Source organism: Dendropsophus ebraccatus, chromosome 2, assembly GCF_027789765.1.
Source record: "Dendropsophus ebraccatus isolate aDenEbr1 chromosome 2, aDenEbr1.pat, whole genome shotgun sequence".
Lineage (NCBI taxonomy): Eukaryota > Metazoa > Chordata > Amphibia > Anura > Hylidae > Dendropsophus > Dendropsophus ebraccatus.
Window position 1 is genome coordinate 89,470,977 of NC_091455.1, and position 27,057 is coordinate 89,498,033.

Genomic DNA, 27,057 nt, shown 5'->3' on the forward strand with positions numbered 1-27,057 from the left:
GGAACTCTTTTCTTCTTTCAACCTTATTATCTACTAGAAAATGTACCCGTCGCTGCCCGAGTATAAAGTGTCAGTATGTTAATTAGATTTGTTCTAAGGTGCCCAGGAGGCCAAGCTAAAGGTATTGTTTCATCTAAGTTAATCAGTGGAATTAGTGTATACCTGTAGTGCATAGTTGGAGGGGTTCTGTATACCCACAATGTATAGTTTTTAGGGGTCTCGCATATCTGTAGTGCATAGTTAGGGGGGGCTGTATACCTATAGTGTATACTTGGGCAGGCCTGTATACCTGTAGTGTGTAGTTGGGGGGGGCTGTATACCTGTAGTGTATAGTTGAGGGAGGTCCTGTATACCTGCAGTGTACAGCTGGTGAAGGTCTTGTATACCTGTAGTGTATAGTTTGGGGTCCTATATACCTGTAGTATATAGTTGGTGGAGTTCCTGTATACCTGTAGTATATAGCGCAGGGGTCCTGTATACCTGTAGTGTATAGTTTGGGGTCCTGTATACCTGTAGTATATAGTTGGTGGAGTTCCTGTATACCTGTAGTATATAGCGCAGGGGTCCTGTATACCTGTAGTAAAGAGTTGGTGAAGGTGCTGTATACCTGTAGTATAGAGTTGGTGTAGGTCCTGTATACCTGTAGTGTATAGTTTTGAGGTCCTGTATACCTGTAGTGTATAGTTTGGGGTCCTATATACCTGTAGTATTTAGTTGGTGGAGTTCCTGTATACCTGTAGTGTACAGTTTGGGATCCTGTATACCTGAAGTATATAGTTGGTGGAGGTCCTGGATACCTGTAGTGTATAGTTTTGGGGTCCTGTATACCTGTAGTGTAAAGTTTGGGGTCCTGTATAACTGTAGTATATAGTTGGTGGAGGTCCAATGCACTTGTAGTGTATAGTTTTGGGGTCCTGTATACCTTTAGTGTCCTGTATTTACCATTAGGCACCCATGGTCTGGTGCGTAGGGTAGCACCTTGCAGAGGGGCAGTACCCTCCCGTTCAGACTTGCCAGAAAATCTTTGGTCAGGTCTTGTATAGCGGTGTTATCCAGTCACAGTGTGTCGGTATTGGTCATGTCTGGTATGGCGGTGTTATCCAGTCACAGAATGGCGGTATTGGTCAGGTCTGGTATGGCAGTGTTATCCAGTCATAGTATGGCGGTACTGGTCAGGTCTGGTGTGGCGGTGTTCTCCAGTCACAGTGTGGTGGTATTGGTCAGGTCTGGTGTGGCAGTGTTATTCAGTCACAGTATGGCGGTATTGGTCAGGTCTGGTATGGCAGTGTTATCCAGTCACAGTATGGCGGCATTGGTCAGGTCTGGTGTGGCAGTGTTACCCAGTCACAGTTTGGTATACCTGTAGTGCCCTGTACATACATGTACTGTATAGATGGAGTAGGGGGTCCTGTATATACATGTACTGTATAGATGGAGTAGGGGGTCCTGTATACATGTACTGTATAAATGGAGTAGGAGGTCCTGTATATACATGTACTGTATAGATGGAGTAGGGGGCCCTGTATATACATGTGCTGTATAGATGGAGTAGGGGGTCCTGCATACATGTACTGTATAGATGGAGTAGGGGGTCCTGTATATACATGTACTGTATAGATTGAGTAGGGGGTCCTGTATATACATGTACTGTATAGATTGAGTAGGGGGTCCTGTATATACATGTACTGTATAGATGGAGTAGGGGGTCCTGTATACATGTACTGTATAGATTGAGTAGGGGGTCCTGTATACATGTACTGTAAAGATGGAGTAGGGGGTCTACCAGTTATTACTGTGGATGTTGTGAGGCAGCTTCCCTAGCAACCATTGCTCCCTGTGAAAATGAAAGCAGTAATCCTATTGGTTGCTAAGGCTCCAACTGCCGTGTCTGCTGCAGCTAATTATATCACCTGTGTTTGCAGTGAGGAGATTTTCCCATTCATCTCTATGGGACGCCGCTCTTCCCCCCTCCCCCTCCCCACCTGTACATCTGGCGGGGACGGGACCTTCGCTAAAACCCTCCCGGGCACCCAATGTATCTGTGTGCCAAATTTAGGGTCAAACGGTTCAGGCGTTTGGAAGTCTATTTGGGACAGACAGACAGACTTTGATTTTTATTATATAGATGTTACTATTTAACCCCTTCAAGACCAAGGCTATTTGCACCTAAAAGACCGAGCTCATTTTTCAAAATGTGACCGGTCTCACTTTATGCGCTTATAGCTCAGTGATGCTTTAACGTATGCTAGCGATTAAGAGATTGTTTTTTCGTCACATATGGCACTTTATATATGTGGCAAAATTTGGTCACTACTTTGTGTGTTTGTGAAAAACATCAAAATATCATGAAAAATTTTAAAAATTAGCATTTTATGAACTTTGAAATTCTCTGCTTCTAAAAAAAGAAAGTTGTATCACATAAATTAGTTACTAAGTCACATTACCGATATGTCCTCTTTATTCTGGCTTCATTTCATGAACATATTTTACTTTTTTAGGGTGTTACGGGGCTTAGAAATTTATCAGCAAATTACCACATTTTCCTGAAAGTTTCCAAAACTGATTTTTTTTTTTAGGGGGCTAGTTCTTTTTTAAAGTTGATTTAGGAGGTTTGTATAACCCCCATAAGTGACCCCGTGGATTCACGGTGGGGGGAGATGAAATACAGCGGCGGCACCGGCCCATTTGTGACCGCCGTATCGGTATGTGCAATAGGAACGTATATATACATGTTACTGACGTGAAGGGGTTAAATCACAAAAAATGCGGCAAATTTAGTGCATTGCTGATGTTAGACACTCTTGTTCTTACTGCTTAGCATATTTTACAACTCCATCTAACCATGACCCTAAAAAGGTCTTTTAAAGGCATGAAACATGTAAAACACATACATTTGGTACAATGTACACCAGAAGTTCAAAACAACATAGCAGAGAGCCCATGCACGGATATGTAAGCATGTGAGGTGAGAGCATGTTACTTCTTCCATTCTCCCTGGCCCAAAAAAAAAATCACTCCAGCCCAGAATTCTCCTTTAACCCCTTAAGGACAGAGCCTGAAATGGCCTTAAGGACAGACAAATTTTATGAATATGACCTGTGTCACTTTATTCATTAATAACTTTGGGATGCTTTTACCTATCCGGCTGATTCGGAGATTGTTTTCTCGTGACATATGGTACTTTACATTTCTGATAAAATGGAGTCGATACTTATAACGAATCTTTATGAAAAACACCAAAATGGTTATGCCACATAAATTATATATTAAATAGCATTAGCAACATATATACTTTATGTTGGTAGCTTTTATTAAACTATATTTATTTATTTTTTTAAACAATAGGAAGCTTAAAACATTAGCAGCAATTTTCCAAATTTTCAGTAAAATTTCAAAATCATATATTTTTAGGGACCTGTTCAGGTTTAAAGTGTATTTGAGGGGACTGTATGTTAGAAAGCCCCACAAAGCATCACATTTCAGAAACTGCACCCCCCAAACTCTGCAAAAGCACATCCAGAAATTTTTTTAACCCTTTAGGGGAGTCACAGAAATAAAAGCTAAGTGTGTAAGAAATTTGAAAATTTTTATTTTCTGTGCAGAGATTTTTATTGTAATCCAATATCTTTCATTATAATAAATCTAGTAGCAGAGAAATGCACCCCAATATTGATTGCCCCGTATCTGCAGTTTATAGAAATACACCATATGTGGCCCTATTGCATTATTTGACGCAACCACAAGCCTCAGATATAAGGGAGCGCCTAGTGAATTTCAACGCCGCCGTTATTTTTGGTCATTTTTGACCGTACCACTTCAGGTTGGCAGAGGCTCTGGGGTGCTAAAACCTAAAAAACACCCCTAAAGGGACACCATTTAGAAAACTGCACCCCTCAAGGAATGTAACAAGGGGTGCGGTCAGCATTTAGACCCCACAGGTGCTTCACAGATTTTCAGAACAATGTGGTGTAAAAAAGGAAAAATTCTATTTTTTACACTAAAATGTTGTTCTAGCTTTCATTTTTACAAGGGGATAAAAGAAAAAAAAAAAAAAAAACACACCAAACGTGTAGCGCAGTTTCTCCCGAGTACGGAAATACCCCACATGTGGACATAAAGTGCCAAGCGGGCGCAGGACAAGCCTCCGAAGGGAAGGAGTGCCAATTGGCCTTTGCAAGCTGGATTTTACTGGAATGGATTTCAAGGGTCATGTCGCATTTACAGAGCCCTTGTGCTGCCAAAACACTGGACCCCCCCCCACAAGTGACCCCATTCTGGAAACTACACCCCTCAAGGAATCTAACAAGGGGTTCAGTGAGCATATGGACCCCACTGGTGACGGGCAAAAATGTGGAACAATGTGACGTGAAAGGGAAAATTTTCATTTTTTCACTTTCATGGCACAAATGTGGCCGTCATCAAGGGGTCCATATCCTTACTGCACCCCTTGTTAGATTCCTTGAGGGGTGTAAATTCCAGAATGGGGTCACTTGTGGGTGGTTTCCAATGTCTTGGCAGCACGAGGGCTCTGTAAATGCGAAATGGCGTTCATCATCCATTCTGGCCACATCCAGCCTCCAAAATCCAAATGGCGCTCCTTCCCTTTGGAGGCTTGCCCTGCGCCCACATGGCGCTTTATGTCCACATGTGGGGTATTTCCGTACTCAGGGGAAATTGCTCTACACATTGTGTGTTTTTTTTCTCTTTTAACCTCTTGTGAACATGAAAAATTTAAGGCTAAACCAACATTATAGTGTAAAAAATGTAATGTTTCATTTTCACGCCATATTGTTCCACATTTGTGCCCGTCGCCAGTGGGGTCCATATTCTCACTACACCCCTTGTTACATTCCCTGAGGGGTGTAGTTTCCATAATGGGGTTAATTGTGGGGGGGGGGGGGGGGGTGTCAACTGTCTTGGCAACACAGAGGCCTTTTAAATGCCCTCAAAATCCATTCCAGCCAAATCCAGCCTCCAAAATCCAAATGTCGCACCTTCCCTTTGGAGGCTTACCCTGCACCCGCATGGCGCTTTATGTCCACATGTGGGGTATTTCCGTACTCAGGGGAAATTGCTCTACACATTTAGTGTTTTTTTTATCTTTTAACCCCTTGTGAAAATGAAAACAAATCAAGACAAGATCAATGATTTAGTGTAAAAATTAAACATTTTTTACACTAAATGTTGGTCTAGCCTTGATTTTTTTTCCATTTCCACAAGGGGTTAAAAAATGAACGCAAAACGTGTAGGGTAATTTCCCCTGAGTATGACATATGGGCATAGGGCAAGCAACCAAAGGGACAGAGTGCCATTTAGAGGCTGGAATGGAGGATGGAGGCCATGTCGCAATTACAAAGCTCCTGTGCTGCCAGGACAGTAGAAACCCCCCATTCTGGAAACTACACCCCATAAGGAATCCAAAAAGGGGTGCAGTGAGCATATGGACCCCACTGGGGACGGGCACATATGTGGAACATGTGCCGTGAAAATAAAAAATATTTTTTTTTTTTTATTTTCACGCCACAAATGTGCCCGTCACCAGGGGGCCATATTCCCGCTGCCCCCCTCGTTAGATTCTTTATGGGGTCTCTTTTCCAGAATGGGGTCACTTGCTGGGGGTTTCTACTGTCCTGGCAGCACAGAGGCTTTGTAATTGCATCATAGCATCCTCTAATGGGAATGGCGGCCATATCTATTTAGCTGGGGAAAAGGGACAATTCTAATTTATTTGGGGGTATTAGGCCAATTATTAGTTTATAAGGTTGAAAATGACAGGTGTCCATCAAATTCAACCTGTGTTGATCCAGAGGAAGGCAAAAAACCCTCATGAGGCAGACGACAGTAGCCTCATCACAGGGGGAAAATTCCTTCCCGACTCCATATTGGCAATTAGAATAATCCCCGGATCAACGTGACCACTGAAATAGGAATAAGGGACAGAATTTAGAAAATGTAGAACTCCAATGACGTGTGGTACGCCTTGAAGCGATCCAGTATGCAGATAACCCTTTGTGCATTCCGCAGCTGGCACCCACCGGCGGACTGATGGAGGCGCATGTCTCCGCTCGTGTCACACTCCATTCTATGCACGGGCGCATTCCACCCTCTGTCCAAAGAATGAACGTGTTCATTCTTTGGACAGACAATGGAATCCGCCCGTACATAGAATGGAGTCTATGACACGGGTGGAGACGCGCGCCCGCATCAGTCTGCCGGCGGGTGCCAGCTGCGGAATGCACAAAGGGTTATCCTTCACCATTCCGCAGTGTGCACGTACCTTAAATCTTTAAGAGTACCCTGAGGTACTCTCACAGAGTTTGTAGAATTTCACGTCAAACCGTCATCTCTTATTGGGACGGTACTGGCGGAAAAGACAAGTTTGGGGAGCAGCGTACGCTACGCTACCCCGACACGTCACTAGATGATGAGGATGATGAGGAGGATGAATGAAGGAAAGAAGGATCCCCCCATTCATCCTCACTGGCTGTTTCAGTGTCTGAGGCAATAATAACTTATGCGTCCGACGCCGAAAACACCCTGGGGGCCATCTTTATACGGGGATTGGTATATGGGGTATGTAAATGTGTAGTGGTGTAGTGTAAAACTTTATTCCATGTAGTGTGGTGTAGTGTAGTGTTTTTTACGTGTTTTTTTGACAGTAATAAAAAATATACCTCTGCCAAGAAAGGAGCTGCTGATAAATGTCGCACTTAAGTGCGGCACTTAGCAGACAGTGGCGGTAGGATCTAGGGGGGGGGGGACGCCCCTACGCCATAAAGGAGGAGTTGCTGATCAGCGGCGCACTTACGTGCGATGCTGATCAGCACTCAGCGGCGTTAGGGCGCAAAAAAAGAAAAAAAAATTTTTTTTAACCCAAAGCAACTGATCAGTGAATGGGGGGACTCTATACAGTAAAGCAGTGAGGAGCCGGTGACTACTGTAATATAATTGCTGGTTTTGTTGAATGTTTCTTGTGTATAATGTAGTGTACAGTATAGTGCTGTGCTTTACTGTACAGTAGAGATTAAACTGGGTGCTTTTCAATGTAATATATGGGTACTGTAGGTAATTATTGGTGGGTGCTGGAACCAATTAAAACACATATTTACATTATTTATTTCCTATGGGAAAACACTGCTCAGTTCTCAAAACTGCCTTCAGAAAGCAATTATTTTCGAGAACCGAGGTACCACTGTATCATTTCTGCTGGAAATTTATAAATGAATTGACATCTGGATGAGACCTAAATGTGTATCTTTAAATGGTCTGCTGTTGTCAGAACAGATTGGAAAATGAGTGTTAACCATGTTGATAACTGGAATGGTAACATCAAGTTTAGGGATGGTCCGAACCTGCTTCAGTTCGGGTTCGTACGAACCCGAACTCTCAGAAATGATTCCCGCTGTCTGCCCGCTCCGTGGAGAGGGTGGATACAGTGAAAGGAACGCCTGGAAAACTGGGACACAACCATAACCATAGGCTGTATCCCAGTTTTCCAGGCGGTCCTCCCGCTGTATCGACCCGCTGCACGGATCGGGCAGACAGCGGGAATCTGATGCAGAGTGTTCGGGTTCATACGAACCCGCACCTCGGCAGGTTCGGACCATCCCTAATCAAGTTCAAGTTCTGCATACCTTCATTATCAAGAGGAATAAAATAGTAATAATTCTAAAAAGGTTCAATCAATATATTCACAATACATACAAGCATTTATAAAAAAAAAAAACAGACATTGATACCTTGGTTTAAGAGTAACTTTGACTGAGAGCATTTTGCAAGAAGAGCTCACAGTTTTTCAAAATTGTGACTTGGTTTAAGAGCATTGCTTTGGTTTAAGAGCTCCCTGTATCGGGTAGGAAGAGGAACGGGCGAGGGGCATGGTCTACAGAACTGTACTCTGACCCAGGAAGTCTCCCTTACCTTCCAAATCATAGCAGTTCCACTTGAGGCTGGGGCTTGCATCAGGGGACAGGACTGTGGAGATAATCTCTTTATAGCAGTAACCCCTGTCTCTCCAGAGTGCTGCATGTATGTGCCCACATGTCCTGCTCATTCCTCCATGCTCCCTGCAGTCTGTTAGCCCTTGTGTTTCCCATCCTCTCCATTCCTGCTATAAATGTGTCTGCACTTACACTCAGCCATTCACATTGCTGTACAGAAAAGTTGGTCACTGTCCTCTGTGAGTCTCAGTTCCTGATTGGTCCATGCTTAACACACGGCCCTTCCCCACTGCTGTTTTGTGACCATACAGAAAGCAGTTATTGTCCTAAAAAACAACTTTTAAACTGGCAGCTACGTGACCATTGGCCCGGGCTTTGCTTGTGTATACATTAGGCTGGCACAAGCTCTCTGTCCCTCCTCCCCGCCCTCCTCATCATTAGGAATGCTCCAGGCAGATTGTCTCCTATTTCTCAGCTGTGTAAATACTGAACATGGGCTGGATCTTTAAGGCACCTGTGCAATGTTCAGATAGGAGAAAATGTTCCAGAGGCATTCCTAATGATGAAGAGGGTGGGGAGGAGGGACGGAGGGGTGGTGCAAAGTTAAGGTACAGATACTCTTAGCCCCGGCCATTGGGCACGGGGCTGCAAGTTCAAAAGTTGTTTTTTAGTTCAATAACTGCATCACCTTCCGAACGGACCCCAGGACAGATTCTGGATTAAATATTGTGTTGGTACAAAAGCTAAACTCTTCATTGTTATACAGTAATCATACTATTTAGAAGCTCTAGTGATTACAAAATACAGTACTGTGTTTTCATAAGCCAAAATCAGTCAGAAGCAGCTACATAAGTGTGTGAGCCTAATTGTATTGATGGGTAATATAGGTATTATATGCGCACTAAAGGATATGGTGGGTAGATCAGCTCACCTCACACCTGTGGCTTGGATTCAATTCGCTTGTACATTTCCTAAACCTACTATTATATGTGCACCCTATAAATTAAAGACTTTGATAATATTCACTTTAACTATAATTTATCATTCACCCACAAAGCTTTCCACAGTGCTGCAACTCAATATATCCCCCCCCTCATTTTCGTCCACAACACCATCTATGCTGTATGTTCTGCCAATGATGTAAACCCTTAAAGAGTCACTGTCGTATATATTATTTATCATTCCACATGTCCCGGAAACCTTGCAATTACTTTGTTTATTTATCTTTCAAGCATACTATTGCGTCCTACGGGACGTTGGAGAGACTTAGTATGGACTTTAATCACTGTTGTGTATATTTCACCTTGTAAAACACTATTCACTATCTATTTGTTTATACCTGCAGTATACCCAACCACACGTGTGGAATACTTTGTAATTAGCACATGAGATTGACCAATAAGATTTTGTATCACTTGTCCAATGAACTGTTTGCCTTTTGATTAAGCACCTGTATTTAAGAGTGTGGTATGTTCACTTTATTTGGCTTGAAAATGGTGGCGAGAGGCCACAGAAACGTTGCCTTCCTGTAATGCTGTGACAACTTTGAATAAATTTGCGCTGTTTTTTCACGTTATCCGGAGTGCCGACAATCTACTTTACATAGATAGATAGATAGATTTTTTTTTATTTGCAGAAATCAATAGTCCAGGTGATTGTAAGAAACTTAGAAACTTTGTAATTGGGTTTATTAGGCAAATATGCCATTATCTGCATTTAAAAAGCCTTTTCCCAGCCCCCCCCCCCCCTCCTCTTTTCCATTCACTGCAAAATATCATGAAATTGTGACTTGTTGCATAAGACACAACCTTGTCTGTTCTATAGAGAGGGGAGGAGGGAAGAGGGAGATAAGTCAGCAGCAAGAGCAGAGAACAACGGATTACAGGCACGGAGCTGGATGAATCTGTATTCAGAGGTTAGTGCTGACTGCCAGAGGAGATAGCCGGGTCATGTAGTTGTAAATTAACTTTTTGTTGTCCTGTTTTGGTGTCTCATTTCCCTCTCTCCATAGAAGAACAAAGAAGACGGGGGAGAGCTTCAAACTGCTTTTTCATGATAAAAATTCCTTTTTTCGGCTAATAAACCCAATTATAAAGTTTCTTAAAAATCACCTGTACTATTGATTTCTGCAAAAAAAATTTTAATGACAGTGACACTTTAATAATCCAAACCTCCCACTTCTCTCCTAAAAACTTTTCTTTTCTAGTGCTGTGCCATCTCTGAAATGCACTACTCATACACAGATGACACTGCCCCGCAGAAACTGTTGGATCATCTTACAGTCCTAGTGCCCCAACCTTGCCCAATTTCCACATGGATTGTAAGCCCTTTTCTCGGTGCCCTTGCTGCTCTTGGGTGAAGGGTTAATGAGCTTGTTACTATGAAATGTCCATACATATGCCATCCAAAATGTAAAGTGCTGCAGAACATATCAGCTCTATGTAAGACTGTTCTTTAATGTTAATACGCCTTAAATTGCTATTTCTAACACTGCAGAACCCTTTATCCTCATCCCAAAATATTTACCAGTGTTCTATGCAGTCATCTATCATGACCTTGCCGCACTAATTACCATAATAAGTCATTAAGTGATTCGAGAAGAAATGAGCTATTCATGTTCTGATGCGACGTGCAATACACAGAGTCAAACAGCAGTTGGCTCACAGATACACAGGGAAGTTAATGAAGAGGTGAGCAAGAATGGCTTGATAGTATAATAGGTAAACCCATTATATACATATGATGTCATATGCTTAATAATGGCTAGGCAGGAGCAGAAAATTATGTTACGAAGAAAAACAATGATCCCATTATCCACGCCAGCCATTTACTTGAATTCATCTGTGCCTTGTACTGGCCATGCATGTAATGATCAATAGGCACTAATTACATAGGAGATTAGCAGACCAATAGAAATCATAAGCACTTTCACCTAATCTATCATTTAATCCATATAATGCATCTGAGGAGAAGTACATTGTGTTTGTATGCATGGTAAATGTAATTATGGACTGTGTTAAGCAGAGGATGCACAAGGTGAAAATATTTGAGAGCATCTGAAAATGGCAAATAGGCATTCAACAGACAGAGAAGATAATAAAATATGCCTATCTCTTTTATTGCTTTAGGAGGGTAACTGCTTAATACAATGTGGGGAAAAACTTCACTTTCCTGTTAGAACTCAATAGAGCGCACTCTCGGGTCCTTAACAAGTAATGTTTTGCAAACAGGGCTTAATACTCAAACCCATTTAGTTGATGACTAAATGGCCACTACGGATGGGACTAGAGGAAGTCAAAGAATCTATTTCCCCCCCACACAGGATAATGAAGTGACATGTTGCTTTTCTGTTTAGTTAAACATAGAAGATCCCAATAAAATCAATGGGAGCTTTTAAAAAAAACACATGAAAAGTCACATGATAGACTACCAGCACAGAGGATTCTGTGCCGATTGGGGTATTTTTAGCATTGTGCTTTTTGAGAACTTTTGCCTGTGTGAATATGACCTAATATGCAAGAACATGAATGCCAGTAGTAAGGAGATGGAGAATGCTAGCAGACCCTACTGCTTCTGATAAAGAGTTCTGGGCACTTATCTTGGGATTCTCTGCTCACTTCACCAGGATTTTTATCTACTAGGGTGCCTTCACACCTACCGCGGATTTGACTAAATGAATGAACACAGCATTAAATCCGCACTGTAAAATCCGCTGCGGATCCGGTGCGTGTGAAAGCACCCTTAATCTATGTTGGGTGTAAAAATAAAATTCTCAGTAGATCTCAGTTCAGATCTGTCTTTTCCATGGCATAAAACGATATTGAGCCCTACATACCTCCACTGCTTCAGCTGTGTAATGTTTCTGCCACCTTCCGCTGAGGCCCCGCTTTCAGCTCAGCTCTGTGATTTTCTGAGTGATGCATGGGATGTCATTGGAAGCCAGAAGAATGGAAACACAGCAGTGATTAGAGGGCAGTAAGGGGAAGGGGGTAAGTATGGCTAGTTTGTTGTTTTATGCCACATGGAGGCAGTAGGGAAAGTTTAAGATTTCCCTGGAAAACAGTTTAACAGCCTAAAGTTGTGTTTTTTATGATAATATAATGGATAACTTAAATGCCTTGTGGATTTTTTTTTATTTTTTTTTACTAAGAACAGCATCTTATACGCCAGTCTTATGCTGCGTTTACACATAACGATTATCGTGCGAATTTGCGCGATAACGATCAAATTCGAACGATAATTGTACGTGTAAACGCAGCGAACGATCAAATGACTAGCGATAAATCGTTCATTTTGATCTTTGAACATGTTCTCAAATAGTCGTTGATCGTTGGAAAAAAATTCGCAGATCGTTCCGTGTGAACAGTCGTTCGCCGATTTAACCAATGTGTGAGATAGGCTTAAGTGATCGCAAAACGAATTTTCCGTACGATATATCATACCGTCTAAACGCTATCATTATGAAAAAAAATAGTTACTCCAACATCGTTAATCATACGATCGGGCCAATTATCGTTTAGTGTAAACGCAGCATTAAGTAAAATAATGATAACGTTAGATGGGCGGGGTGTACAGCCAGATGTTTTTGGTCAGCATTATAGGTTGTACGGAGCATAAGCGTGCCTTAAAGGGGTTATCTGTGTAACAAAAATTCTAAATGATACCCCTTTTCAATATCACCCTACGTTTTATATACTTGTATAGCCTATCTTGCACCCTTTCCCAGTTTTTTTTCTCATACTTACCCGCTCTGGACAACTAAAATAATCTTCTCTGTGTCCTCTCTGACAAAGTGCTGCTCCCTTTTGTCCCATCCATTTGTAGACACACAACCTATGATATTCTCTATGGGGCTGGGTTAGCTGTCTATTGACTTGGTAACCCAGCCCGCAGGACACATCATCTGCATCATCTCCATGCACCTGTTCACTGCTAGTGAATGTCAAAGTGCTGCTTCTATAGACTTACATGTGTCCCTCAGCCTAGGTTCTTGTAATATTAAAGGTTATAGTTATATATATCTGCTTGCGGTCAGTGAATGCAGGCATATGTACCCATCTGTGTGTCATAGCTCTGTACATTGTAAGTGTTAGGATGCCTTTACTCAAGAGAGATTTATCAGACAGATTTTTAAAGCCAAAGCCAGGAATGGATTTTCAAAAAAGAAAAAATCTTAGCCTTTCCTTTATGACCTGTTCTCTGTTTATAGTTTGCTCTGTCAGATAAATCTCTCTGTGTAAAGGCATGAAGAATATTTTCATTCTCAGTAAATAAGCAAAGATCTAAACCTATACTATACCCCCACCCCCGGTAAACAGATGCCTGTTATGCAGCACATAGCTACACCATACACGTCAGTTACACCAGCTATTATGGAATACATATTGCTTGATGTGATGCAAAAATCAGTGGAAAAAAAAAAAAACAAAGTCCTGTGTTTACTGTGCAATAGTAATGACAGCAGTGGGCAGGAAAGAAAGCTAAGGGGCGAGTACGCAAAAGGATCAATCAGGGAGATGCATAATGGGAAATGTAGTTTCCTTTCAGACACCATCTTGGATATAGATTGGCTTCTAGAAAAACTTATAACTCAGGAATGGCAGCCATTAGAAAGAAAAGAGAAAGCTCAAAATACTCAGGAGGGCTTGGTGAATAAGACCAGCTAGGTTTGGTAGCATTTTATTTTTTAGCTCTCAGGTGGATAACCCCTTTAACTGTCTTTTTTGCATAGATATGGCAAGCGAATGCTGCGGTTAACTCTCAACTGATCTGCAGTTGAATACATTGAAAAACTGCAGGTACGCTTCTGATGCAAGCAGGGGACAAAACAGCCAGAAGTGCAATAGACTGCATTGTAATATGCTAAAAATGCAGTCTACAGCACTTTTGGGAATTCTGTCTACCACCTGCATTAGAAGAAGACAGCAAACCTGTAGGAGTTTTTCAATGTATACAGCCACAGAATAATAGGTACTCTATAGGGATTTTACACACAATAGAAAGCTTGTTACATTATGTATTTCCCCTATAAATTAAATGAGTTATCCACCTAAGAGCTAAAAAATGAAATGGTCTTATTTACCAGTCTCCTGTCTTTCTAGCTGCTGCCATTACAAGTTTTTCTAAAAGATGATCTATATCCTGTCCACTGCTGTCATTACTATTGCACAGGACTGTTTTTTTTTCACAGATTTGGTGCAGAAGATGTCTCCTGGGGGCTGGGTTACCAAGTCAATAGAAAGCTATCCTGAAAAAGAGATGATCACATGCCCTGTGTCTAAAAAGAGAGAGGGAAGAGGGAGCAGCATGTTGTCAGAGTGGACATAGAGAGGATTATTTTAGACATCCAGAGCAGGTAAATATGATGGGGAAAAAAACAGTGAAAGGGTGCAAGATTACACATTCATATGAGACATAGGGTGGTATTGGGAAGGGGGATTGTTTAGAATAGTGTTTTTGTTACCCGGATAGCCCCTTGAAGAGTTATTATGATTCCATGTTAAAACTTACAATTTCCAAAAGCATTAGAATCTGTGATTGGTCTTTAATCAAATCTGTTTCCATAAATATCCAAAAGAGCTCCAATGTTGAAAATTCAATTACAGGCTACACAGTGACTTTGTGCGCAATTAAGACTCCAAAAAGTTGTGCAATTTTTGACTAAGGCAACCAATCACAACACTGTAATGGCCTCTCCATGGCATGTAATACGCCTATGCTCTGGGCATGCAAGATCCGTCTAATACCTGCAAATATGATTGCACCACCTGGGTGAGACAGGTGGAGTGCACGACCAAATAGAGGCAGCCACTCCCCCAACTGGAGCACAGAAAAAAAGAAAAAATTGGTCAGCTCTCCTGGAACACCGTTCACACTAGGCAGGAGCACGTTGCCATGGCTGAAATTGCAAACACACAAAAACACAGAAAAATGCAACAGCTCACCGCAACAGCAAGATACAGACCCACCACAGACATGAAAATAATTAAAAGCAGCCCCCCCAACTGCAAAAAAAACTTCCACAAAAATAATGAGTCTCTTGGTTACTATTTGCAAACAGTGTAAACTGCCTCACCACGATAAGGTGGACTCACATCGAGGCAGACCCTACACTGTAATGGCCTCTCCATGGCATGTAATACGCCTATGCTCTGGGCATGCAAGATCCGTCTAATACCTGCAAATATGATTGCACCACCTGGGTGAGACAGGTGGAGCGCATGACCAAATGGAGGCAGCCACTCCCCCAACTGGAACACAGAAAAAAAGAAAAAATTGGTCAGCTCTCCTTTGTTCCAGTTGGGGGAGTGGCTGCCTCCATTTGGTTGTGCACTCCACCTGTCCCACCCAGGTGGTGCAATCATATTTGCAGGTATTAGACGGATCTTGCATGCCCAGAGCATAGGCGTTTTACATGCCATGGAGAGGCCATTACAGTGTAGGGTCTGCCTCGATATGAGTCCACCTTATCGTGGTGAGGCAGTTTACACTGTTTGCAAATAGTAACCAAGAGACTCATTATTTTTGTGGAAGTTTTTTTGGCAGTTGGGGGGGCTGCTTTTAATTATTTTCATGTCTGTGGTGGATCTGTATCTTGCTGTTGCGGTGAGCTGTTGCATTTTTCTGTGTTTTTGTGTGTAACCAATCACAACAATTGTGCCAATATAGTTCCAAGCAGCACAATATAGATCTACTATGCAGCTCGCAGAGCATACCAGCCACGGCTGCAACGGTAGCTTTACAAAAGGGGAAATACATGTTTTATTATGTTGCGTGAGACAGGGAGGGGGGTGGCAACTAGTTATCTGGTCTGGAAGCCGCCCATGACTAGTCATGGCTTTTTGACAGCATGCAGTGCAAGAACGAGTGACAGACAGAGAGACCAAATAGTGGCCTGCCTGTCAATCATTCCTGCAGAGCGTGCTGACAGGCAGAGAGCCATGACTAGTCTTGAGCAGCTCCCCACCCAGATGACTAGATCTGGCCCTTCCTCAGGCTTCCTGTTGCATAATTAAATATATTTTTCCCCTTTGTAAAGCTACTCTTGAAGGCGCGGCTGGTATGCTCTGCATGCTGCACAGTTGATCTATACCATGCTCCTGGGAACCATATCAGCACAATTGTGCTGATTGGTTGCCTTTAAGGTCCCCCATACTGTGGGTTTAGCCGTCAGTATTAAGTGTACGGGGCTCTCTGAAGACTGTACTGACAAGTGATTTCAGTGATGATAGGGGACGGGCATGATGGAAAATCATAGAGGACACAAGGACACTCAGCTGTGCCTAAAATTCCTGTGTATGGGGAGGACGGTAGGAATAACCATTATGGAAGGTGTATCGGCCACCTTTACAATCACAGTTATGTTAGACAGGTGCTTACTCTTTATTGCACATTAGAATAAGCGCAGAGTACAGAAAATGTATTACTACATCCAGGATTACAGATATAGTTTCAGAATATACAATGATGCTGTGATGTGGTGACAAGTGTGTCTGCAGCAACAATAGGACGACAGATCATACACTGGGCTTCTAAGAAGCTCTTCAGTTGTCTGGCAAGTGTCTCTTTAGCAGCGTTTGTCTGATATCGCTAGTAGTGCAGCCTTTCATGACAAATCTCTCTGCAGATGACTCCATATATGGTTGAGTGGACACACTAAGCTTTTATTACATTTCTGATTCATAGATGACCGATTCCCTCCCTGATATCACATTACATTATGGTCCCATAAAGAATCGTAAAGTAGTGTCAAGCAGGGGAGACATAAAAGGTAGCCTGGCTTTGTACTCTTTTGGACACATCATGAATTACCAACTGCATGGGAGGACACTGCAGTTCATCGCAAGTTCAAGGAGGTTACTATTGTGTGTACAGCCAAACAATGCAGCCAAGCTTGACAAGCACGTATGAAAATGAGGCATCTGTGAGATAAGTGTGTTCATATAGGTGGGTATACAAAATGTGTATGCAATGCCAACCCACTGCTTCATTTCATTTAGCCATTACACACTTATGTTTATTTTGGAAAACCAAGACTGCTTTAGCAATGGAAGTGACAAGATCACATCTACGTGCCTTGAAAGAGACAAAAAAAAAAAAAAAAAAACTCAAACTCATCGGCAAGTCCTAAACTATGTATTATATAAAACTGTGATCAAAAGAACAAAGAATGTGGTTTACTCTGTTCTATTGGATGCTTGCGCTTATAGAGGTCCTCTTTAAAATGCAGGAAAATTTTGTGAATGTAGCAAATAATTTTATCAGTGGATTGTACTAGTAGTAACACTAGTCAAGTGGAATGCTTATCTACTGTAAGTTCAAGCAATCTCAGATAGCTAAAGAGCTTTTAAATGGACACTATGAAAGTCAGCAGGCCATTTGGTAGACATTGTGCTGACTTTTTATACAATCACAGTTCTTTCTTTGGCACTGTAATACGCTTAGATTTCACGGACTCTCGACTACAATTTTCATGCACCGAATAAAAAGCCAAAACATTGCTGTCAATGACATACTAGGCAGAGCCTGGCTGGAAACAAAAAAACCCTGGCACATAGGAACAAAAATAAAACTGCTGGTCACATAGGGAAAGTTTCCTGATCACTATGCAGCTGGCAAAAAAAATATATAATTTTGCACAAATTAAAAAAGTTATGGTACATAAAACAAGTTCATAAACACACTTGGGTAGATCGAAATGCTAGGTCCAAGTAAAGGAAAATAATACTGATTTGCATAGTACAAGAATTCTTTCCTGACCGAGGACTAATGGTGCGTTTACACAGGCAGATTTATCTGACAGATTTTGGAAGCCAAAGCCAGGAATGGATTTGAAAAGAGGAGCAATCTCAGTCTTTCCTTAATGACCTGATCCCTGTTTATGGTCTGTTCCTGGCTTTGGCTTCAAAAATCTGTCAGCTAAATCTGCCTGTGTAAACGCACCATAAGGGTCCATTTACATAGAAAGATTATCTGACAAATTGTCTGCCAAAGATTTGAAGCCAAAGCCTGGAATGGATTAGAAAAGAGGAGAAATCTCAGGCTTTCCTTTATGACCTGATCTCTGTTTCTGGCTTCGTCTTCAAATCTTTGGCAGATAATCTGTGTAAATGGACCCTAAGGTGCATTAAACATATCTAGCTGAGGTCAATAAAGCACCAAGTATGAATGAAACATACAAATGCTGATATGCTGCAAGCTGGAATACCCCCTTACTACCCCTCCCATACCTGATTCTGCATGACTGACAGTCAGTAGTAAGCGGAGCTCCAAGCAGGGTCAGGTATGGGAAGGATAGTTAGACAGGTTTTCCCAAGCTCCTGATCTGCTGCAGAACACTTTAATGTAGAATGAAATAATTTTATTTTGCATTCTGTAAGCACAGATAGGTATATGAAAAGTATGTTTCCCCATGACCTAACATACATTTAACAGTGCCAGCATTTTGCATCTGACAGATTCACGTTAAATGCCTTAAATGTTTTTTTCACAAACAATCTGAATGACAAAGCCTTACCTTTTATTGTTTCTTCTACAACTTCCACTACTCGATCAATCTGTTGCACCTTAGAAAGATATATAAAAAAAAAAAAAAATTACAAAAAAAAAAAAAAAACACATTACAAAAGAGTTGTATATGTAAAAGCTAGTACATGGACGGAATGTAGTCGCTGATTGAAGAGGTTATCCAATAACCTTTTTTTTTTTTTTTTACATATGGCTGGGTGCATGTTAAAAATAAAAAGTCATACCTCCCGGATACCATGGAGCTTCTGCTCCGATACCACCTGGTCACTGCATCTTTTTGGTTCCTGTCATGAATTACTGAATTACCACTCAGTCAACCAATAACTGGCTTGGACAGACAGCCCTGCAGCTAATGGTTTACTGAGTGGGCTGTCCAGTAAAAACGACTGGGCACAGAAACCAGCGGTGACAAAAAGGGACTGTGTGGCGTTTGAATCAGGAAGGATATACATGATCCCCTACGGAAGTAGTGATAATACTGGAACACCACTGGCTTTCCAATCACATTTGTTTACAGAGTGATCATGATTTCAAATCAGATTTTGTAATTATTATTATTATTTTGGATCACAAAAAAAAATTCCCTTTGGCTTTGCACTATCCCCTCCGGACCGTTACGAGATACAACACTGCACATCCATGATGCCTGGCATATTTCTTTAAATTATAAAAAAAAAAGGACTTGAAAACTAAAGTGGTTTACATTTGCAACAACATTGTATCAAATTGAGGTCTGCAAAAGAAGTTGGACCTCGGCAAGATATATATCAGGAGCAAAGATACATAAATTATGTAAGGATGACATTGTTTCTGTATAAAACAAACTAGCACAGGCTAGTTAACACAAAATGGTAAAGAGCAAACATGTTTAGCACACAGCACTGAAGCCTTGGCATCTACATCTTGTTTGTAAATCACCGACTTATACTTTGCATTGTCATATCAAGTAACCTCAAATTCTATTTTCAGTGTTAACGTGAAACTTGTTTGTGCACTGCCATACATTATGTGAGTGAAGAATCCTCGTACATACAGATAAAATTAGACAGGTATCTCACACACAAAAACAACCCTCAAATGAGCTATTAGCCAAAACAACATAACGCTTGATAGATGTGAACTTCTGAAAATATCACATTAGAATCCCAGAAAAGATAAAAATTTATTTCAAAATGAAGATCCCATACACAATAGGGCAGGGGTACTCAACAACTTTTAGTAAAGGTCCACTTACCGGGGTCTATTGTCAGGTGAAGGTCCGAGCTGAGCATCAGTAGTAAACGTGTTTTGTTAACTTTTCACAAATGTTGTTCTACTATTTAGGCTAGGTTCACACTGCGTTTTCAGCATCCGTTTAACGGATCCGTTTTTTTTAACGTCCAGAAAAATAGGGTCAGCAACGTTTTTTGGTCCGTTTTGGTCCGCCAAAAAAAACGGATCCGTTTTTTTTTTATAATGGAAGTCAATGGAAAAACGGATGCACACAAATGAATCCGTTTTTTGCAATCCGTTTTTCATGCGTTTTTTGCAAAAAACGGATGCGTTAAACGGATGCTGAAAACGCAGTGTGAACCTAGCCTTACATACAGAATTGATGCTTATTGGTGGGAAAACTGGCTTTTTCCCCCCACTCTCAACAGCCCCTATATGGCCCCCCTGTGCGCTCCCCTAGTAGTATATAGCCCCCCCTGTTGCTCCCCCAGTAGAATATAGACCCCCTGTGCGCTCTTCCCAGTACTATATAGCCCACCAGTAGTATGCAACCCCCCTGTGAGCTATCCCCAAGTAGTACATAGCCCCCCCTGTGCGCTCCCCCAAGTAGTACATAGCCCCCCGTGTGCTCCCCCCCAGTAATATATAGTCCCTCTGTGCGCTCCCCCCCCAGTAATATATAGCCCCTCTGTGAGCTCCCCTCAGTAGTATATAGTCTCCCCGTGAGCTTCCCCCAGTAGTATATAGTCTCCCCGTGAGCTTCCCCCAGTAGTATATAGCCCCCCTGTGAGCATCCCCCAGTAGTATATAGCCCCCCGTGAGCTACCCCCCAAGTAGAATATAGCCCCCCTGTGAGCTGCCCCCTCAGTAGTATATAGCCCCCAGGTGAGCTTCCCCAGTAGTATATAGTCCCCCTGTGAGCTTCCCCCAGTAGTATATAGCCCCCCTTTGAGCTTCCCCCAGTAGTATATAGTCCTTCTGTGAGCTTCCCCTAGTAGTATATAGTCCTCCTGTGAGCTTCCCCCAGTAGTATATAGTCCCCCTGTGAGCTTCCCCCAGTAGTATATAGCCCCCATGTGAGCTTCCCCCAGTAATATATAGTCCCCCTGTGAGCTCCCCCCCAGTAGTATATAGCCCCCCTGTGCACTCCCTCTCCCATATAGTATAACATAAAAAAATAACACATATACTTACTTGGGTCTGGGCATCTCCTCTTCTCTTAGCTCTTGTGGCCTCACTGCAGCGGTCATTAAGAGGCCGCTCTCCTCTTGTCCTGGCAGCGGCGCTCCAGTGACGTCACTCGAGCGCCAAAACCAGAGGTAGAGTGCAGCCTCTAATATGTCTAGAAAAACTGCAGTCTTGGCAACAGACCCAACAATTGTTTTATAACAAACTGTTCATATAAAAGATCTGAAAACATTTTATACAGGGTAAAATCGGAGTGGAAGGGAAGTGGGGAAGAGGTAAGGCATTATTTCAAAAATCTCAAAATAACCGCTATAGTTAGAAAAAGAAAATTCCAGGATAATTAAAAGAGAATTCCAGCAAAAAAATTTATTTAAGTAATGTACTGCCCCCCAAAAGTTAAACAAATCACCAAAATTCACTTAGGGTAAATGCTTATAAAGTGCTTTTTTCCCTGCATTTACTACTGCATCAAGGTTTAACTTCCTGGATAAAATGGTGATGTCACGACCCAACTCCCAGAGCTGTGCGGGCTGTGGCTGCTGGAGAGGATGATGGCAGGGGGACACTGAGGGACACGGGGCACTGGAGGGACACTGAGCATCCCCCTACCATCATCCTCTCCAGCAGCCACAGCCCGCATAGCTCTGGGAGTCGGGTTGTGGCATTACCATGTTATCAAGGAAGTGAAGCCTTGAAGCAGTAGTAAGTGCAGGGAAAAAAAGCACTTTATGTGCATTTACCATAATAAGTGTATATTGGTAATTTGTATAACTTTTGGGAGGCAATACAATAATTTAATAAAAAATGTCGCCGGACTTCTCCTTTAACCCCTAGACGACCTTGGGCGTACAGGTACATGGTACAGCTACATGTAGCCCGGGACCGCGGCTATTAGCGCAAAAAATTACACCTCAAACAGCCCCATAGACCAAAGGATAAAAGCGTTATAAGCCTGGGAATCGAGCAATTTTAAGGAACATATATTTGTTAACAATGGTTTGAATTTTTTACAAGCCATCAGATACAATAAAAGTTATACATGTTACATATTGTTGTAATCGTAACAACTTGAGGAAAATAGTTTTACCCCAGGACAAACAGCGTAAAAGCAAATACCCCCCAAATAAAAGAGATGTGTTTGTTTGTTTTTTTCAATTTCACCACACATTAAGTTTTTTTTTCTGGTTTCGCAGTAAACTTTAGGCAAAAATTCAGCCTGTAATTGCAAAGAACAATTAGTGGCGCAAAAAATAAGGGCTCATGTGGGTTTCTACGTGAAAAAATGCAAGTGCTATGGCCTTTTAAGCACAAGGAGGAATAAACAAAAATTTTAATTGGCCCGTTCCTCTAAGGGTTAATACATTAAGAGGTACACCACTACAGCTGCAGTGCAAAGTAATAACAGTTGTGGACAGCAGCAGTCACTCTATAGTTATAATCAGCCTGTAGCTCTAGTGCTCTACAAAAAGTTAGTGTGGCCCAGGCCTAAATGTAGCCTTTACACCTTTAGGTTATGTTCACACTGAGTATGAGTCCGGCCGTAGTGCGAACCGCAAATATACGCACGTAGTTTTGAGGTTAATGTGTTCGCTTGAAAGTATACAATATACGCCCGCACAGCGCACACTACGTATGAGCTTATGGCCGGATCGTATGCGGCGCCGTGAAAAATGAACAAGACCATTGTTTGAGGACGGAAATGTTGAAACTCAAGGCCCTGGATTTCCATGCAGTCCCGTATGAAGTACTTATTTCAGCCAAATTGAACTTGATTTTTCGATCCAAAAGGTTCTGTGTGGTTTACGGGGCTGGGCGAAGATTTCCAAGTAAATGACCTGCCTCAGATCGCTTTGAAACAAGCTAGGGAAGCATAACTGTACTACAGGCATATGTTTGCGGTCCGTACGCATCCGGCGCCATGACGATTTTTCACACGCCCGTAGTTTCAGCCGCACATGTACGGCAGCGTAAGAACTGCGGACGGAATCGTACGTAGTGTGAACATCGCCTTAGGGTAGAGTCACACTTACTCTGTAACATGCTGCAAAACAATATAACCTTGTTATCTGAAACAAGTGTTGAGTACACAAAACACATTTGTGCCAAAAAGTCTTCTACATTAGTAGCTTTATTTATGGTTGTTATTCCAGCAATCACCAGAAGTATCCTCTAACGTTGCTGTCACACAAGACAAAGATATTTTGGATAACTATCACTGCAGTTTTTGAGCCAAAGTCAGAAGTGGATCGGGCAGGGATCCTTCCTATAGATTTCCTACACAATCTTAGGGCCCTATTACGTGGGATGATTATCGTGTGAAAAATCGTTATATTGTTTGAATTTACACTATAATCGTCCTGTGTATTTGCAGGCATCGATTGAAAAGTAATTTGTGTGTCTTTAATCGTTGATTTAGATCTGACCCTAAAATACTCATTAATCGTTCGCTGTAACGGTGTGTTTACACAGAGATTTATCTGACAGATTTTTGAAGCCAAAGCCAGAAACAGACTATGAACAGAGAACAGGTCATAAAGGAAAGACTGAGATTTCTCCTCTTCTCAAATCCATTCCTGGCTTTGGCTTCCAAAATCTATCAGATAAATCTGTGTAAACGCACCCTTATTCCACATTTGTTCACTAATCAGTGTAATTGCACATTGTTCATTCTTTTGCTGGGATCAGATGGAGTAAACGATCATAGTAACAATCATTACTTTGTCGCTTTGTTTAATAGGACTCTTCGAGAAGAACTTTGCATCAAATGAAGACCACAGCTAGGGTTATAACTCATTAGGCTAAGTTCACACATTTAGAAACATTTTTTGATAGAAAATAGAAAGTGATCAGCGGAGGTCTGAGGGTTAAGAATGACCGAATAGGAGAAGGAGGTGGCAGAAGGTCATGCATAATGCACTATTTCCCAGTTCAAGTAGCAACACGTCTCCCCTTGCACATACTCCAAATGGGTTGTGGTCTGAGCACTCACAGACAAAAACCTATTGGCATGTCTCCTTCAACATGTCTAAAGTTCATTGGAAGCAACAGGTGTGCTTAAAGGGGTACTCTAGCGAAAATCAACTGGTTGTAGAAAGTCATATAGATTTGAAATTTATTTCTATTTAAACATTTCAAATCCTCCCATACTCTTCAGATGCTGTATGTCATGCAGTTTTCTTTTCAGTCAGACACAGTGTTCTCTGCCGACAGCTCTGTCCAAAACAGGAACTCCCCGGAGCAGGAGAGGTTTTCTATAGGGATTTGCTGCTGCTCTGGACAGTTCCTGTGTCAGCCAGAGAGGTCAGCAGAGAGCACCCTGTTGGACTGAAAAGAAAACATTTCCTGAAGGACATACAGCAGCTGATAAGTAAGGGAAGACTTAAGATTTTTAAAATGAAGTGGGGCCTTTTATTTGCACTGTTGGAATAAAACATCTGTAAGAATAAGACTTAAAGTGTGTCACCTAGATTTTTTTTTAATGCAATTACAGTCAAGAAATCTTAATTTAATGGCATCCTTATTGGAAAATGCAAATTAAGACGTATCAATTAAGTTATCAGTGAACAGCAGATTTTATGCTGTGTTTACACGAAACGATTATCGTTTCAATTTTCGCATAAACTATCGCATTTCAGCAATAATCGTACCGTGTAAACACAGGAATCAAACGAAGAGTGAGAAATCGTTCATTTTAATCTTTCAACATGTTCTTAAATTGTTGTTTGCTGAAAATTCGCAGATCGTTTTATGTAAACAGTCTTTCACCGATTTACCCTATGTAAAAGATGGGCTTAAGCAATCTTAAAAACGATCGCAATAACGATTTTTCTTACAAATTTTCTAATGATTTTTCTAACGATTTATTCGTCTAAACGCTGATGGTTATAAAAACCAAATTGTTGCCTCAAAATCGTTAAACGATCGATTGGGCGAATTATCGCTCTGTGTAAACATAGCATTACCCAACACCATTTGCACTTGGGGCTGTGACCGATTGTGCTAATAAGGGCACAATAAACCACAGGCACTGCTTTAAGTAATAAAGCTACTAAATGGGAGAAAATAAAAGATAAAGGTAACTGTAGGTTTCTCTGGTACTTGTTGTTTCGGGTCTTTTGTCTGAACAGCACACAACAAGCACAAAATTAAATGCTTCTGTTTATAAATGAAATTTCTCTATCAGAAAGCCTCAAGTATTAGAAGTGGCATCACCCCCATGGCAAATGCTGCTGGAGAGAGGACAGGCAGGCTTTATAAACCAGGGACTATTAATTCGGCTGCACTCCTTGAGATAAGTGGATGCCCTGCGTGATCCCACTATTGCTCATGGCTTTAAAGCAAGACATGGCACCAGAAAGCCATGGTCACAAATAGCTTGCAAGTTGAAAGCTTTTCACCCTCATTCAAATAATGAGAACTCCATTTTGTTCCATTTGGTTTAGAGGGCAGGTTCGGCTGCTGAAAACCTCACTTGCATCAAATTTAATTAAATTGCTTACTTCTCCTGAAAGTGTGTGCTCGTCTGTGTGTTCATTCTCACTTCTGTACTCTATAATTTGGAGGTTTAAGTCACCAGCAGAGAACAGAAATGTATTATTGCATATGAATGCCATGGAAACAGATGGCTTAAGAAAATGATTCACCACTGCATTAAAGAAGAAAAAGTCAATCTTTTCAGTAAGGCTAGTGGTTAAGAAAATTATATTTTTAAACCTTATCAGAGCATTTGATTCATTGGTAAGTTTTGAAACTTTCAAACCTGGTAGATTTTTTATAATTTTAAGAAGTGTAAATATTTGTATAAACTGCATTCATTGTTAATACAAACAAACACTGCTACTCTGGAAAACACCTGCAAAATCCCTATAAAATTGCAGCCTCAAAAACAAACAACCTAGGTTATCATATCACTTAACATTTCCCCCTATTCACAGTATAGTGGTGTTTTGTATCTTATAAGTTGGGGTCTGAATGCTGGAAGCCACCCACATGCGGTGGACACAATCTGCACAGAAATTGATCGATGTTGAGGTTTATAAATACCAAGAATGTCAATTTAGGCTGGGTTCACATATGTCCAGTGATCCTGCAGCATGCCTAATGGGAATGGATGGGGGCAATGGATCTTTTGCCCCAGGCATCCAATTCATTGCACTATAGGTTGAAATGGGGTACAGTGCCAGATATATGAAACATCCAGCATATTTACCGTCCAGTGTGAATTTACAGAATCAAAAAATGCTGCATGCAGAGTATATTGATCTGATGCCTGCACACCAGATGAAAAATATGCCGGATGATGGGGATATGTGCACCCAGCCTTATGTTGTGTTTAACCCTTTCCCGACCTGGGGTCATTGATGCCTCAATGCCCAGGTCGTGATTGGACATCAGCTTATGGGATCATAATGATCCCATAAGCTGATGTCCGTAGGTCTGCCCCCTCTCCGCTGTCTCTTGCCGCTGCTACTTTCTTGTATTAGCGGCAGGAGAGAGAGGGGAGGGGGCAGAGCTCACAGGCCCAGCCTTCCCTCCCGACCCCGCCGGCTTCTGTAGCCTGAACCCTGATGTACACCGGAGAGAGAATTCTCCCTCTGTGGAGGGAGAATTCTCTCTGGAGCCCTATAGATGCTGCGGTCTTGCAGCGGGTCCCCGGCTATCACTGATAGCTGGGACCCGCCGGGGATGACACAGGCACAGCTTCTTCGCCTGTGTCATCCTAGAGCATTAATTAACGTCGCTGCAGCATCGGGCATAGGCCGCAGCAACTTTAATTAACAGTGGCTTTAATTAACAGTCTGGAAGGGGTTAAACAGGTAGGAACAGACTATAAACAGGCAACTGGCCTTAAGGGTAAATTTACACGGGCGTCTCGCATAAGAAATCCGCAGCTAAACCGCAGCTAATCCACAGAAAATCCGCAATACACATATTATTCTTATTATTATTAATATGTATTTTGCGGATTTGCTGCGGATTAGCTGTGGTTTAGCTGCGGATTTCTTATGCGAGACGCCCGTGTGAATTTACCCTAAAGGAAAGACAGATTTCTCCATTTTCAAGTCCATTCCTGGTTTTGGCTTCTAAAATCTTACAGTGTAAACACACCTTTACATAGCAAATTTGTTTTATGTTTCACATTATTTAAAGGTGTCCTTTACACAGAGATTTATCTGACAGATTTTTTAGG

General features: G+C 41.7%; 1 protein-coding gene across 1 annotated transcript in view; it reads right to left on the minus strand.

The window, feature by feature from the left end:
* The window catches only part of CDKAL1 (CDK5 regulatory subunit associated protein 1 like 1), a 679,847-nt gene that overhangs the window by 474,791 nt on the left and 177,999 nt on the right, over positions 1-27,057 (minus strand). Inside the window, 1 exon segment of the mRNA XM_069957933.1 lies at positions 18,457-18,505. Within this exon segment, the coding sequence (XP_069814034.1) occupies positions 18,457-18,505 (49 nt within the window).